The 17373-nt window shown below is 38.0% G+C and overlaps 1 protein-coding gene across 1 annotated transcript in view; it reads right to left on the reverse strand.

The window, feature by feature from the left end:
- Nucleotides 1-1029: 1029 nt before the first annotated feature.
- LOC127660991 (sprouty-related, EVH1 domain-containing protein 2-like) overlaps nucleotides 1030-17373 on the reverse strand; it is a 54713-nt gene continuing 38369 nt past the window's right edge. Inside the window, exons 5-6 of the mRNA XM_052151507.1 lie at nucleotides 10516-10656; nucleotides 1030-7497 (exon numbers count right to left, since the gene is read on the reverse strand). Of these exons, the coding sequence (XP_052007467.1) occupies nucleotides 6832-7497; nucleotides 10516-10656 (807 nt within the window). The 3' untranslated portion in view covers nucleotides 1030-6831. The remainder of the gene's footprint in view (nucleotides 7498-10515; nucleotides 10657-17373) is intronic.

Raw genomic sequence — 17373 nt, forward strand, 5'->3', positions numbered from 1 at the left:
TATTCGCAGTCACCAAGCAGCAGAGCAGGCCAAGCCTTTGGGGACGTTCCTTCCCCCACCCTCTTCTCCTGCCAGATAATCGTCCATATGCTTTTTCAGAAACATCCTGAGTGAAACAGCTTAATGTCCTGTATGGCTTTCACATGTTTCGATTGCACAGAATGGGCTCAAAGACTTCTGCGTCCAGATGCAAGCACTGCAGTCACGTTGTCTGGCTAAAAACACATTAGGAGATGGCTAAGAGCATCACATGTTCAATTGGGGGTTTGTGCACACCTGCGATTTGATTGATAACAGCTTACTGATGACCACTGACCAGTTTGTATAGGTGAACCAATGGCTTAAGGACATTAAAATGTCCTTCTGTGCATTATTCAACAGGATAAATGGGAGGCACTGAATTCTCATTGAATCTCTCCTTTAATTGTATACTGCCCATAACTACACATTCCACTTCAGGTCTCTTAGACTGTGATCTGTCTTGTGACAGATGGGTTTGGCTCAACTAAGCTTAGCTTTAGAGACAACAGAGTGTGACTGTTTTCTAATCTACATTTGGCTGGACAATCAAAAGACTTTGAAGCCATTTTCTGTAGCGTATTTACTGTATTTTGGCTTTGTAACTCTGTATAGCTCCCCGAAAAAATATAATTTCTCTTTTTATGGATGGTGATTATACTGCCAAGCTCCAAAAAGGACCGAAAGCACCATTACAGTATCATAGAAGTAGTCTATATGACTTGTGTGATATATTTCAAGTCCTCTGAATCTGTTCAATTGCTTTAATAGGAGAAACAGATTAAAATTTAAGATGATATTCACTGATAATCATCCCCTCTGCCGGAGCTCTCAAATCTAATTCATGCTTGTGTTCTGTTAAAAAAATGTCCGTTTCATCATGTTAATCATTAATGCAAAAACATCCTTGGTTCACAATGCTACAAGTTTGCAAATTAAATTTGAGGGCTACTGTAGATGGGAAGATCAACAGTAAATGACTTCTATTTTTGTCTGTTCCTCACACAGTTATCCAACAGCTTCAAAATACTTGGAATTTAGCAAATAAATCATGAGGACTAATTTTATAATGCTTTTCTGTGCTTTATGGAGCTTGACAGCCCCAGTCTCCATTCACTTTCATTTTATGGAAAACAGCAGCTCAGACATTCTGCCTAATATCTCATTTTGTGTTTTTCATGGTGAAAAGAAATAATACAGGCTGTATGGTACGAGGGTGAGTAAATGGTAATAAAATCGTATTTTTGGGAAGAACTATCCCTATAACTTGGCAAACAGCATAAATGTAGGAACAGTAACTGGTTTCTTTCATTTTTATTGGGACCTAGAACAAACATGTAGAACTACACACCAGCTAGGCCACCATGTAGTTCTGATATGATCAACTGGTATTTACAGAGTACTTTCTCTTTGTTCCATCTTTTCCTAAAAGCAGGAGCTACATTGATCATACATGTTAGAAACGATTAAAAAAAATAGAAATAAAACTGTACATCATACACTTGATATAGATTTTTTTGCTTTTTACAGAGGTAAAAATTTGGATCGTAAAAAAAACAAAACTAATCAATACAATAGGGTTTTATTTAATTTTCATATTTTTTTTTTTTTTTCAGTTTCTTTTTTAGTATACAAGGAGATAGATTAACAATATGCTTCAGGCACTTTTTAACAGGTAAATGTGTGTAGTAGCCAGATGTCACACCAGGACAGATGTTCATACAGAATGCTTTTGGTTAACTTTCTATTACCACAGATAGAAAAATAAAACTCAGCTCTTTTCTAAGATTGGATGATGTCAGTATTGCAGAAGCTGACAGACTGAGATAAAGAAAGGACACAGTGACAGCTGACACCTCACTGCGGAGGTTTGCATGGACCCCTGCGTTCCTCTCCACCACCTATTAGTGGGAGGACTCCAGTGAACCGACAGGGAGCATCTACTCGTTCCCCATAAGCTAGACGCCTACACACTCATTAAAGCACATAGTATCACCCCTACACTCTTAAAAATAAAGGTTCCGAAAAGGGTCTTACAATGCCATAGGAGAACATTTTCAATTGTGGTGCACTAAAGGCTGAGACTACATGACACAATCTGTTTTTGTTTTAAATTTAAACCATTAGTTTATATTACATGTATATATATATATATATCCAAAAACTCTATGGTTCTTAATAAGAAAGGCATCTTTGCTGAACCTAAGCTTTAAAGAACCTTTATTTTTAAGAGTAGCAATTGAGAACACAACTCTGAGAAGAACATGATTTTGAGGTGTTTATATAACATGAGCAAGCATATGACGCACATATACTGTACAGTCATTGACATCCGGTTTGAATATCTATGCAGAGTAATGCTTAGTCGGTTGATGATTTATTCAGACAAAGCATAAACCTCAACCAGGGAAATGACTGGATAACCATGGAGTTCTTCACAGGGATGGGTGAGGTGATCGAGACAGACCCGACACATACGAGCTGCCTCACCGATTGTACCATGCCATTTCACTCCCATTATATCTGGAGCACTTTTTTACTAAACCCAAGGCCTATATATTGGGGTGCTATTTTTTTTTATATACTAGAAAAATATGTATTCATAATTTTTTACTTAGAAGAACTACTCAGATTTGTTTTAATGTCCTCGCACAAATTCTGGTTCAATTGAGAGAAAATTAAGGCGTTGCGTAACATTATTGTAATAAAGAAACTGGAGATCGGTTTGGCAAACGTTCAACTTTAAAGCACCCTGAAATAAAGCTTATTTTTCTGTTATTTTTTTGTTGTTGTTGGAAACTGGAAACTAACTGTTTATACTGGAAACAACAATTTCTTTCTGAAGACCACAGAGACAAATTATGAGCCATCTGTCAGTAAGGGAAAATAGATTCAGCCGTTTAGTGTTTTCCCTCCTTAGAATATATTAAATTAATTACACTGCAAAAATCATTTTCTTAAGTAGTATTTTTGTATTATTGTCCAGTAAAAATGTCGACACATCCTTAAAACACAATACACAATCTTTATATGAAAACGAATTAATTTCAAATATCTTTAATTATTTTTCAAACCCCATTGACAAAATGTTTATTTCTTTATTTGTTTTATTTTAAGCATAAATCTAGCAAAATTGAGTGAGATTTGTGCATAAAACAAGAAGAAGAAAAAAAGACCAATAGGGTAAGACCAGTGTTGGATGTAATCTGATTACAAAGTAATTAGTTACTGTAATGTAGTCTGTAATATTGTAGTCTAAAAGTAATTTAACATTATATTTTAAATTCTTGTAATCAGTTCACAGTAACTGACTTTCATTCAATTAAGTTAATTGACAAAAAATCTTATTTGGGTTAAACATATTTCTAAATAATATTATTTATGTAGAATACGTTTAAAACATGAATTATGTTCATATAAATGTCTGTTTTCGCTTCTCTGACAGCTGAAAGGTGTGTATAGATATAATATATAATACTTTTCTGTGAAGTGTTTTAGAAAGTAACTTGAAAGTAAAAAGTAATTAGTAATGTGATTCCTTTCCAATGAAGTAATCAGAAAAGTTTTAGACCAGGTCCACGTTTTTCTCTTCGTTTTGGCATTCTGTCCACACAGAGACTGCGTTTTTAACAGTGAAAACTTTACTTATTGAAATCACTCTCCCAAGTGGATATATTTGAAAACGCCATCCTCGCGTTGCAGTGTGGACAAGGTAAATGGGGATATCTAAAAATGATGACATATTTGTGTCATGTGACGCAGTCGTGTGATCTATTCAACCCAAAACAATCAAGATGGCGGCCCATTGTAGCGCCGTTGTTGAGCATATTTTGAGCATATACACTTTGATAGCGTTGTTAAAGATAATCAGGGTTGGGGAGTAACGAAATACATTTATTCATGTATTTAAAATACTGTAATACTGTATTCCACTACAGTTCAAATTTAAATTGTTGGTAATCAGAATACAGTTACATTCAAAAAGTATTTTGATTACTGAAGAGATTACTTTGAGTCTTTTCAGTAAGGAAACATTTATTCATATAAATGATGTGATTCGAGGAGCTTTTGAACAACAGTGAAACACTTAAGATTTGTTTTATTCATATGAGCGCTTTCACTGTTTTCTGTTGTGAGTGAAAAGGTGGACATGACGTCACTGAGAAACCTTCCCTTGGGAGCTTAATAGAGAAGCTAAATCATGTTTCTACGACTTAACAAAACAGATAGAAACAATTTGACAGATGAAACATAAATGCAATATATGAATGATTACATGCCATGTCATTGTTTTTTATGCGGTTAGGGTATTTTTGACAAGAAATGCTAACATCAACATCACTTTTAACATCGTATAGAAAGCTACAAATAATATATTTTCTGTATCATTCTATTAACAGAATCCACATACGATCAGAAAAGGATGTTGCTGTGTACACTCTGTAGAGTTTTGAAGCAGAAAAAATAGTTAACCTTGTAGAAATTCTCGTGCGAATATGTAGCTTTGTGCTAAGCTAAAATGCTATTTCTTGCCTTTACATGCATCTGTTAGCTGGCCCGATTATATGAAACAAATTCATATTAGATTAAAGTTTTTTCTCTAGTAAGACCTTTGATATTATGGCAAAGTTGTATTGCAAAAATATTATTCTTAATGAGAATCTAAATTTACTTATATAGCAAAACTGCATAAGATATTTAGGCTTCTTTACAGAGAAGGGTATTTTCTTACTTTATTTACTTGTTTTACTTAACAATCTGCCAGTGCTGAAGAAGTAATCCAAAGTATTTAGATTGTGTTACTGACTTTAAGTAATCTAACGGAATACGTTACAGATTACATTTTACAGCATGTATTCTGTAATCTGTAGTGGAATACTTTTTAAAAGTAACCCTCCCAACCCTGAAGATAAATGTTACTTTGAACAACCATTCCTTGTGCATTCCTTCAAAGGCGATGGGAAGTTTAATCGTAATTGCTGCCGGTGACGTAACATGACTGTACATGGAATGGCAATTTTTCGCATGCGCAGTAAAGGGATTTAAGAGTTTTCATAAGTTTCAGTGTGGACGAGAAACTTTTGGGAAATGCTTGAAAATGTCAGCGTGGACGGAGAGCGTTACAAAAGCGAAAACACAATTTTCAAATGTATCCAAATTAACGTGAACGTAGGCCTTAGAGAAGTAATTAGTAATCTGTAATGGAGTCTTGTTATCTTATACAAGTTTACTTAAATGAATCTTCTTAAGAATGTTTAAATATGTTTTACTGGAAAACGAGAATAAAATGATTTTTGCAGTGTAAACTGTGTGGGCTCGTTTGATGTGCTTCTTTGAACACAGTCCAATAATTTCTCGCTATTTTTTCTCCCTTTGGCTGGTGATTCAATTGACTGCGAAAATAAATATGACAAAAATAATCTTTGGATATCAAATATGCTTAAACTTAAAAGTCACCCTCACATCAAAAATAAGTCAACTATAAGGAAAATGTCCATTGTTTGAAGCACAGCTGTGGCTGTTGAAGATGATTACAATAATTAGATTTTAAAAATATACATATGAGTATACAGTATTTACATATACTCTTAATGCAGCTTATGTAAATTTGGCTTAAATATAATAATAACAATACTATGCTGTGATACAATGTTATCATTTACAACACACTCGCAGGAATCCACTCTCTCTCTCTCTCTCTCTCTCTCTCTCTCTCTCTCTCTCGCTCGCTCTCGAAATGCACAAAAAAATCGTCTCTTCCATTCAAATCCAAAGTCCACCCAACTACAGGTTTAGTGTCTCAAGCTAATCTCAATGTTATTGTTCTGAATGGTTAAAGGGCTTGGGATACAAATGCAGGTTCGTCTATGGACCTGTTTAGGAAGAGTAAACAGCTAATTTCTCCCTTTGCTGGCCAATGTGAATGAACAAAATCAAATGATAGATGCTGAAATCAAGCACACACGACATTAAAATAACAACGATTCAAGTGCTTGAAACAGTAAAATCAGTGTAAAAAATATAAAGTACCTGCATAAGTAATGCATGGCATTATGCCAAAAGAGCAATTTCTTTCACGAGGAACCGGAGAAAATTCCAGAATAAAAGGGGGAGAAAAGAACACACGCACACACACACACATTCACGCAGGCACGCACATATACACACACACACACACATACACACAAACACACACACACATACACACACACATATATATATTCGTATTTATAAAAACAAAACAAAAGAGAAGTACGTAAAAGTTTTTCAAGCCAGTTAAATGCACCACGTTTCTTTTCTGGAACCAGGAGAGAGCAAACTAAAATCATTTTCTTAATCAGTATTTTTGTCTTGTTTTACAGTAAAATATGTAAACCTTCAGTAACAATAAGATACAGTTGCTTGAGAAGCAGAATTGTATAAATAACATTCTCAGACCTTGTTTTCAGATCTTGATTTAAGATTATTTTTCTTACCCAATTGGCAAATTGTCTTTCTTGTTTTAAGCAAAAACATTCCAAATGTTTTGCTAGATTTATGCTTAAAGCAGGGCATCAATAAAGGCAATTGGGAAAAGAAATATAACCTCAACGCAAAATATATTCTTAAGTCATAATATCGTATGCAATGTTTATTCTCAAGTAAATGTATTCTTGTTTTAAGGATGTCTAGATATTTTTACTGGAAAACAAGTTCATACCGATTAAGAAAATGTTTTTTTTTGCAGTGTAAAAGCTCGAATGATCCACCCACGTCTGTTTTTTGCTCTCCTGCCCTCCTCAGTGCGTTCGGGAGGGGGGGCAGGTGAGCGTCTCAAACGACAGCCTTGTGCTTTCCTCCGCAGCAGGCGCAAGCCACGCCGCAGCGGTGGCACATGTGCAGCGGTGGGTAGCAGCACAAACAGGGCGCAAACACCGACAGACCCAGCAGGGCTGTCCAGCGCAGACAGAAACGTTCCTCAGTGGTGTCGCAAGAGCACGGGTCCGAGTAGTCACCCTCCGGGTCGGACATGCAGTGATAGAGCATGCTGTCAGCGCACCACATGAAGCTGACCCGGTGGATGCAGGTTCGGATGGTGTCCGGAGCGTCGTGGCACTGGCCGCGACGGTTCTCCTCGTGGTTAAACATATCCCGGCAGTAGACACAGCGTGACCATTCGCCATCCTCTTTCCTTCGCTTGCCCTTGAGTTTGAAGGAGCGCGGCTGGTTGGCCACCACGACACCCTCGCTAGCCCCACAGTGGCTTTTGAGGTCGCACTGGCTAAAGTCTGAGCTGGGCACATATGGGTAGTTGTAGTCATGCTTTAGGGTTTCGTTCTTAGCGATGTCAACGTACAAGTCCGAGTCATCAGGCTGGATGAACTTGTCCGGCACGGCGGCGTAGCGGTAATCTTCGTAGCCTGTGATCAGCCAGCGCTCTCTGGGGTTGATTCGGACTATCTCCTCATCCTCAAAGGTGAAGGGATTCCTGGAGAATTTCTAGGAGACAATGGGAAAATATGAGCAGAAGTAAAGCAAAAATAACTTACTAATAGTAGATGCCATATATATATATTACTTAATCAGTATTTTTGTCTTGTTCTCTCTACATTCTCCAGTAAAAATATCTTACATCCTTAAAATAAGATACATTTACTTGACAAGTAAAATTACATTTTAAAGGGATAGTTCACACAAAAATAAAAATTCTCTCATCTTTTACTCATCCTCATACCATCCCAGATGTGTATGACTTTCTTTCTTCTGCTGAATACAAACAAAGATTTTTAGTAGAATATCTCAGCTCTGTAGGTCCATACAATGAAAGTGAATGGTGACCAAAACTTTGAAGGTCTAAAAAGCACAAAAATGCAGCATAAAAGTAATCCATATGACTACATGTATTCAGAAGCAATATGATAAGTGTGGGTGAGAAATATTGATGTCCTTTTTACTATAAATATCCACTTTCACTTTCACACCTTTTGCATTCTTTGAGCATATCGCCACCTACTGGGGAGAAATGAGAAAATAAAATGTAAATAAAAGTAAAAAATGACAAATATTCACCCTCACCTATCATATAATTTATGAAGACACAGCTTTAACAGCCGTAGACGTGTGGATTTCTTTTGTGCTGAATTTATGCGCTTTTGTAAGCTTCAAAGTTCTGGCCATCATTCACTTGCATTGTATGAACCTACAGAGCGGAAATATTCTTCTAAAAACCTTCGTTTGTGTTCTGCAGAAGAAAGAAAGTCTTACACATCAGTAAATTGAGTTATATTTATCTAAAACATGGCTAAATGTGTCATTTAGTAAATGTTTCTTGTTTTAAGGGTGTTTAGAGTTTTATTACTGGAAAACAAGACAAAGTGACCGAAAATTTGAAGGTCCAAAAAGTATAAAAAGGCAGCATAAAAGTAATCCACACGACTTAAGTGGTAAAATCCATCCCTGCTTCTGAATATTCATACTTCTCTACTATATATTATCCCAAAAACATTATGCAATGGAGTAGTATGTCCGAATTCACAGTATTCAAGCAGAAAGCGAGAAATACCCAGATGATCCACTATTTCTGGTGAGATTTTTAAGTGCGGATTGACTAGACACTTAACAATCCCATAATCCCTCAGGAGCTGAGGTGGCGGCACGTTCAAAACACTGGATTTAAAGGAACGGCGGTGAATCGCAAGGCAGACAGCTCTTCTCAACTATAAGTGCTATATATACCAAGATATTTGTTCCTTGTCCTTGAATGGTGCTTGTTTAACAAAGAGATTTCAAAGTTGTTGTTATTACGTCATTTATTCGGGTCATGAGATCATGCCAATGTCCCCAGATGAAGTACGTCCAAATTTCATACTACTCGAATGCATACCTAAAAGAACATACTGTTTTGCCAGGGGATAAGTGCTTACTTCATCAAATACAGTGCATACTGTGACAGTACGCAGTTTTGGATGCAGCTCATGTCTTCAGAAGCGATATGATAAGTGTGGGTGAGAAACAGATCCATATTTAAATCATTTTTTACTATCAATCTCCACTTTCACTTTCACATTCTTCTTTTGTTTTTGGAGATTCACATTTTTCATGCATATCGCTACTTACAGGTCAGAGAGGAGAATTTATAGTAAAATAGGACTTAAATATGTATCTGTTTCTCAACCACAGATATGGATTTAACCACTGAGTCATATGGATTACTTTTATGCTGCATTTAGGTGCTTTTTGGACCTTCAAAGTTCTAGTCACCATTTACTTGCATTGTATGGACCAACAGTGCTGAAATGTTCTTCTAAAATTCTTTGTTTCTGTTCTGCAGAAGAAGGAAAGTCATACACATCTGAAATGGCACAAGGGTGAGTAAATGATGAGAGAATTTTCATTTTTGGGTGAATTATCCCAAAGTCATGTTTTCAGACACATCTAACAAAATGAATTATGTTTATTGTTCTGACCCCACTGGCAAATAGTCAGTACATTTTGTTATATTGATATAAAAACATGGCTTAATGTGCAGTGCATAAAATTATGCAGATACAGGTCTGAAGCTTCAGTTACTGTTCACATCAACCATCAGAATGGGGAAAAATGTGATCCAAGTCATTTGGAGAGTGGCACGATTGTTGGTGCCAGATGGGCTGGTTTGAGTATTTCTGTAACTGCTGATCTCCTGGGATTTTCACACACAACAGTCTCTAGAATTTACTCTGAATGGTGTCAAAAACAAAAAACATCCAGTGAACATCAGTTATGTGGATGGAAACACCTTGTTGAAGAGAGAGGTCAACAGAGAATGGCTCGAATGGCTGGTTGGAACTGACAAAGTCTACGGTAACTCAGATAACCACTCTGTACAATTGTGGTGAGAAGAATAGGATCTCAGAATGCTAGTCTGAGATGTGGGTTGTCGCTGTTTCTGCGGCACGAGGGGGACCTACACAATATTAGGCAGGTGGTTTTAATGTTGTGGCTGATCAGTGTTTGTACACTGAAACCTAATTAAAATCTAGTGCAGATGGAAACAAGAACGTTCCGAGTGAACGGATACTTAATAAAATTAACTAATAAAGTTACGTGAATTATTTTCACTTTATTGTTTCTCACTGTCAGTTGGCCAAGGCACCATCTCTTGGAGAATGGTATTACTATGCTTGGATGTTCTAGTTGTATTATAAATGGTATGTTTTGCTGTGGATAGTTTTTGTCCACCTGATGAGTTTGCATAAAAAAACCAAAGCCCTCATGCCATGTGGAGCGTAGACAGAAAAATGTATTATAATGGAAGCGAACTAATTTTGTTGCATTGCATCACAGCACTTGCATGCACTATACACAAAAAAGAGAGTGGCCAAAAGATGGGGATATTAAAAAAATATGGACTGTATACCATCAAAGATTCTTGATCGATGGAAAATGAGCTTGAAAAGTTGCGCGCTCTGGAAACACTTGCAACTCGTCGATCCTGCTGCTTACTCATAATTGTATTATTATTATTATTACACACACCTGATCAAGATTGTAGCGCTCTGGTGGCCGGTATTGCAGGATGCAGCGATGTGGGTGAGGTTCATATAAAGTGGAGGTGGCCACTAGCTGTGTAGCATGTTCCTTCTTCTGAGATGAGTTTGAGGAACTGTCAGTGGCGGTCTGAAGAACAGAGACACAGACAGACACTCAGAATAGCCTCAAAAGAACCAGAGCCATAAATCTCCAGAAATATAGACATATGATGAGGAAAACAAGAGAGTAAAACAGTTCATTTACTGTCAGGAAATTGAGGTCAGTCTTTTGAGAGAAAGTCAAGATGACACCACAATCGCAGGCAGGTGTTTTACAGAATAAATGTAGTTTTCCATGACCTCATACGCAACTGGCATTGATATACAGCTTAAATGTAAAACACCACACACAGACAACCAACATTACACACTTACACACGTCAGTGCAGTCAATCCAACGTGACGTGGCTCAACTTGTGTGCAATTAAACAAAAAAATCCCTCAGGCCGCAGGATTTGTAAAAACCTCTGAAGTTTCCCTGTTATTAGGGAACTCAAAATGATTCCAGTGTGCTGGGATATTGGCCATCACACACAAAACCAACAGCTCTGGTCCATAACATCACAAAGAGAGTACTGTTGGACACCTCATTGGTCAAGAGCTTGTAGTCGAGATAAGTCTTTATATGAACTAATCAATAGACTATGTACTTTTTTAATGTACCTAATTAATATTAATGTAATATCCATGACTTTTAAACTATTGGTATAACGTTTGGTCCATACTGCAGCTTATTTTGGACAAGAACTGTCACCTTATTTGGGAAGGAGCTGTTTGATCCACAAATAAAATGACCAACTGTGCTTTGCTGGGGGTATAAATGTACCCAGACTTCTGTAAATTATGTAAAGCCAGCCAGATTAGGGCTTGCCATTTTAAGGAAGCCCTAGCCATTTTTGTGTTCAGATGGTAAGTGAACGGCCCATGGGCATCAAAAAAATTCTTAGGTTCAGAGAGTCAAGTAATTTTTATTTGTATAGCACTTCTCATAATACATGTCATTTAAATTGGTCACACAAAGAGATGGTCCCTCCTCCAACTCACACCATTGGTTGAATAATGGTGTTGGGGCAGGTCGAAGTGGGTCACACAAAACAAACTATTTTCATAGCGCGATATAAACTTGCAATTGTTTTGAAAATTAACTATGAATGGCTTACTTATAGTTGTCTTTGCGTATTAAACTGAGATAGAAGAAAGAATGTTAACACTGTAAAAGTTACATACTTCAGCTTTAAGTCCCCATTGAACAGCTTCATTGAAAAACTTCTTTGAAAATCATGCCTTAATGTCTAAGGCCCACATTGAGTGAGCCAAAGCCAACTGTGGCAAGGAACAAAACCTCCATAAGATGTTTAGTTAGTGGAGAAAAAAACCTTGGAAGAAAAACTAGACTCAGCTGGGGGAGCCAGTTCCCCTCTGGCTTAGAGACAGTGGAAAATTAAAAACTAAGGCCACGTCCACACTAATATGTTCTGATTTGAAAACACATTAATATCGCTACATTTACGCTTCTTACTCCACCGAAAATGCTGAATTTTGAAAATGTTTTCCATTGCTGCATGCAGAAAACGATGGCATTGGGATCCTGAAAACTGAGTTTTCAAACAAAAACAGAATATTGCGGATGTGGCCAAAAGTTTGATTTTTGTTTGCAAAAAAAAAGATACTTTAACGTGGACCACATTGAAACATACAAAATAAAACAGAAATGATGATACGACCCCTTTAAAAGTCATAGCCAGGCTGGAGTGCAACTTCCAGCAATGTCCAGCTGCGGTCCATCGAAAACATTGGCGTAGTCGGTAGACACGAAACATAAGAATGGTGCAGACAGCCAGCTGCCTGTGGAGGTGGGCTGAACAGACGGACAGATCAACAGACAGACAGACAGGCAGGATGGCTGGGCGGAAGGGAAGTGATTAGTGGCTGAGAGTCTGGACGTGATCCTTCCTCTGAATGAACCGGATGCCTTCAATAACCACCTGTCAGGTGCAATGTTACTGCAAACACACAATATCAGCTTTAAAAAAGATACATAAGAAGAATGTGTGTCAAAATATTATTAAATGTAGCTTGTTGGCATGAAGCAGGGAGTTTTGCATTCCTATAGCTCGACTGGTAGAGCATGGCACTAGCAATGCTACGGCAATGGGTTCGATTTTAAGAAAATGCATGGACTATAAAATGCATACAATATGTGGCCAAAAATGTGTAGACACCTGAACACCAACATTCATATGTGTTTGTTGAACATTACATTCCACTCTTTGCTGCTATAATATCTTCAACTCTTCTACTGTTGGAATATACATACACTGAGCACTTTATCAGGAACACTATGGTCTTAATAAAGTGCCCAACGTGGTCTTCTGCTATTGTAGCCCATCCGCCTCAAGGTTTGACGTGTTGTGCAATCTGAGATGCTATTCTGCTCATTACAATTGTACAGAGTGATTATCTGAGTTACCATAGCCTTTCTGTCAGCTCAAACCAGTCTGACCATTCTCCGTTGACCCCTCTCATTACCAAGGCATTTCCATCCACAGAACTGCCGCTCACTGGATGTTTTTTGTTTTTGGTGTAAACTCAAGAGACTGTTGTGTGTGTGAAAACCCCAGGAGATCAGCAGTTACAGAAATACTCAAACCAACCCATCTGGCACCAAGAAACATGACACGGCGTAAATCACTGAGATTGCATGTTTTCCCCATTCTGATGGTTGATGTGAACATTAACTAAAGCTCCTGACTCATATCTGAATGATTTTATGCGTTACACACAACTGGCTGATTAGATGATGGCATGAAGACGTAAGTGAGTGTACTTCTGGAGCTGCATGTGCCAGCTGAGCAACTGCCATTGAGATAAATGGTAATGCTAACGGATAGCTCTCTCAAGTAATTAAAGACCTCCTTGGTCAATACAGAAGAAAAAAACTGCACTTGTTAAGTCATTTCATTGGGTCTTTAAGATTCACTGGTACTCACACAGCCATTAGATCACTGGGATCGGATAATGCGATGCCACTCAAACTGACTTTTTCCTGTTTTTCCATGTTTGAGGCTGGACTCCAGCTGTGCGAGAGGAACAGAAGCCTCCGGTGCTCTGCACCCTGGTCTGAGCTCTCTCTCTCTCTCTGTCCAGCCAGGCCAGGCCTTCGTTTCCCCTTCGTGTTCGTACAAAGACCTCAGAACTGCTGGCCAAAAATAATACTGGCATCCCTCTAAGGCCTGCCAAGAGCCTGAGCTGACATGATTTAAAAATACATTTAGGAGGATAGCTGGGGCTGGACTGCTGGAGATAATTAAAAACACAGATCCTTTCAGATGTTTACATTGCAGGTCTAAAAAACACTGAGCCAAAGTACTCCAGCAGTATGAGACAAACTTGGAGCAGAAAAAAACTTGTGAGCTGCCTCACTGTCTACTGCCTACATAGGCAGCATTCTAACCAAGATGGAACCTTAAAAGTAACTGATTTGGAATGCATAGACAGCAACTATTACTATTTTATGTTATGCTGTCTACTTTTTTTAACAGCTTTTGAGTCGGGAGCTTCCTATGATGCCTTAAAATGATGCAAACGGAGGCAGCTCACTAAGTTTTGGAACAAAGAGTATAAGAGCATGACATGGCACACCAATCTAAATCCCTAACCCTCACCAAAAATTAGGCATCTTATCGGAAAGCTCTAAATTGTGTGGCGTAGCAGAGATAACAAGAGAGTTCAAAGGCACATGTGGCCCAACTCTGATTCAAAGGCATACCTTCTCAGCAGCAGAGCTGATGCCTGCTCGTTAATGACGTGCAATCAGTTCCGCAGTGGGGGAGGGTGGAGAGATAATGAAGGAGGGGGGTTGAGAGAGAGAGCTTTGGGAAACTGAACTCTTTTTAGTAATTTCACAAATGGATTGATCTTGTGTGAATCGTGCCACAGGGTGGCCAGCCTGAGTCCCAACATTTTTTGAAGGCGGCCCTTCATTAAGTTTGGGACTCAGGCTGGCCACCCTGTGGCATAAAACCATACCAGACCAATCCAAACCAAACCAGGCCAGCCAGAACTTATGCGTAATAAACTGGCTCTAACCAGACACAGCTTAATGTGGCCCCGTAGGACCTGCTGAGAGAGGAACTGCTCCAACTGCACAAAAAATAGAAGCAGTGGCTTGTGGACAGACCAAAACTGAGTACAGAGGTCAGAAACAATAATGGAGGCTTCAAGGAGCATATTGTGAGCACTAATTACAGCATAACCAATGAGAGTGAGAGATAGCACAGACTTTAAACAACGAAAGACTTCTTTTAATTTAGACAGAGTTGAAGAAAACCAGATTATTACAAGAAAATGAATTGTGCTTGCCCATACAATAGTCTATGCAATGGTTTTCTAGGTGGTTAACAGGGCATTGCTGTGTAGTTTTTTAGTTGTTTTTTGTTTTTTTTGGCCCATTCCAAAGCCTCTATGAGATTCTGGTCCCTAGATATGGCTCGGGTACCTCCTACAATGTAAGTCAATGGGCATTTTATTGTCCGCCAGATGAAAAGTAAGTCCAGTTGCTTTAAAAAGTTCTAGCAAGCCTTCCCGCAGAAAGTCGCACAATTTGAGGTGTCATTTATGTCTATAGCACAAACATTTTGGGGCGAGTTAATCACCAAATTTAACACTTTGGGTTTGGGATTTTTTTTAAATCCCTTACCCTAAATAAGAGGGTAGGCATGCCCTAGCAATAGGGTTGCCAAATCTCCTGAATTAGCCAAGACTTCCCGTATTTTGGACGAAATGAATATGTCACGTACAGAATTCCCTATAAAGGGGTTCATCTTGTAGTCCAAAAACCGAGAAGGCAATTAGCATTTTAGGGTCATTGGATCCCTCAGGAATTTCCTATGGGTTTTTATAATGGCAGTTTTAGATATATGAGTAAAATAAAGGGAATTTAACATTTTGTTCATAAAATACACTGGCATACCTAAAACATAAATTCTGAAGTAATTTTTTTTTTTTTAAATGTTGCCATAACAATGCTAATTAAGGAGTACAACTACCATGAGCATGGGAGCTACATGCTTTATGAAATGGACGACTGTTGCAGTCTTTATTTAGTGAAGCGTTAGCAACAATTGTGTTCAGAACAATGGCTTCAAAATCCACAAATGAGGTATGACTAATGTTCTAGAACAAAACTTAAAAGTTTCTTCAAGTCATTTTCACCACAGATCTTATTTTACTTGTAATTCGAAAATCCCTATTCAAAAATCCCATAGGATATTTCTGAGGGAACCTATGGCGAATTAGCTGTTTGTGTTTGCCATCAAATTGCAGCTCTATTGCAGCTCTATTGTCCCATATTGAAACTCTAAAAATACTCCCATATTCGTGTAGCGAAAATATAGCAACCCTTTATATATCTATACTTATCAAGCATCACTAATAAGTTTAAAAATGTATAGTGAACTGTCTGTAGCTTAACTTTTAGGGTCAAACTCTTCTGATATCTGCTTGGCTAGCTATAGGGACATCTGAAGGGCTGCATGCTTGACAGGTTGCAAATTTAAAGGGTAGTTTTGTATGTTTTAGCATTACTGCCTTTGAAGCTGTCCATCAAAGCTTTCTTGCTATTCAGGTCATCCGCAAGAACTGAGATTTGATCTTGACCCAATACCTACCATTCACATTCTTGTGCGGTCAGTGTTTGCATGGCTACCTGCATGCTAGATGCTATCTGCACAGGGTTGCTTCGTGAAAAAAGTTTTCAATTCTCCAATGGATTCCACACCATTCACAACAAGGTCTTTATGGTGCTTTCAGTCCTTAGAATTCCTCAATAAGACACTCAAGAGAGTGAAAAATGTGCTGGAACTAATTGCGTTCCAAGTGAAATTGCCTGTAATTAGCCACCTTGCATCTGAAGCAGGAAGCCCAGAGGGTGGTAGGGCACTGGTACCTTTTCCACTGCTGTGATTAGTGCTGTGAGATTTACGTACACATACTCCACACACAGACGCCCAGTACTGCAAAGGACCAGAGAGAATAAAGGAATAAAGGTTCTCTACTACTAGCATAAAGGAGCATTGATACTTTACACCTTGTTTTTTCCACTACTTTCCCAAACTGGTAGTCTTCCACATCCCACTTCCTTTGAGCATCATTCAGGGCCCTGGCTGTGAACTCTCTATCCAGCAAAGCCTTTTCCTGCACTACTGCTGTACAAGAAGTAGTTTTTTATTTATGTATTTTTTGTCATTTATACTGTATATTCCCCTCATCACACACAAGTGGCCCTTATTGTGTCATAATATCACTAACAAAAAGTGGCATTGTGGTCCTTTATGTGGACCATCTTTGGGTTACCAAGCAAATAGCATGGCATATGAATATGTAATCATCCAGTACTCATGAAACACATAAAACTGCTATGGTATAGCCATATGATACCATCCGTCCATGTTAGGACCATACCAAAATATTGTTTCAATCCCGTATTACTTTTTTTTCCACATGAAACACAAAAAGAGAAAAATGTCTAAGCAGCTCTTTACCATACAATGAAAGTGGTTGGTGATATTTACTTCCAAGCTACAATAAGTAAAAAATAAAACACCATAAAGAAAGTATCAAAACTATTGGAAATCTAATATATTAGAACTAGAGGTTTACCGGTAGTGGAATTTGCTGATACCGATAACTAAGGTGTTGGGAAAGGAAGATAACCGATTGATCGGCCAATAAAATGTATTCCCAGAATGTAAAAAAAAAATGTATACAAATAAATTCTTAAGTCTTTCCTTACTAGACACAGAGG

Source organism: Xyrauchen texanus, chromosome 20, assembly GCF_025860055.1.
Source record: "Xyrauchen texanus isolate HMW12.3.18 chromosome 20, RBS_HiC_50CHRs, whole genome shotgun sequence".
NCBI classification, from domain to species: domain Eukaryota; kingdom Metazoa; phylum Chordata; class Actinopteri; order Cypriniformes; family Catostomidae; genus Xyrauchen; species Xyrauchen texanus.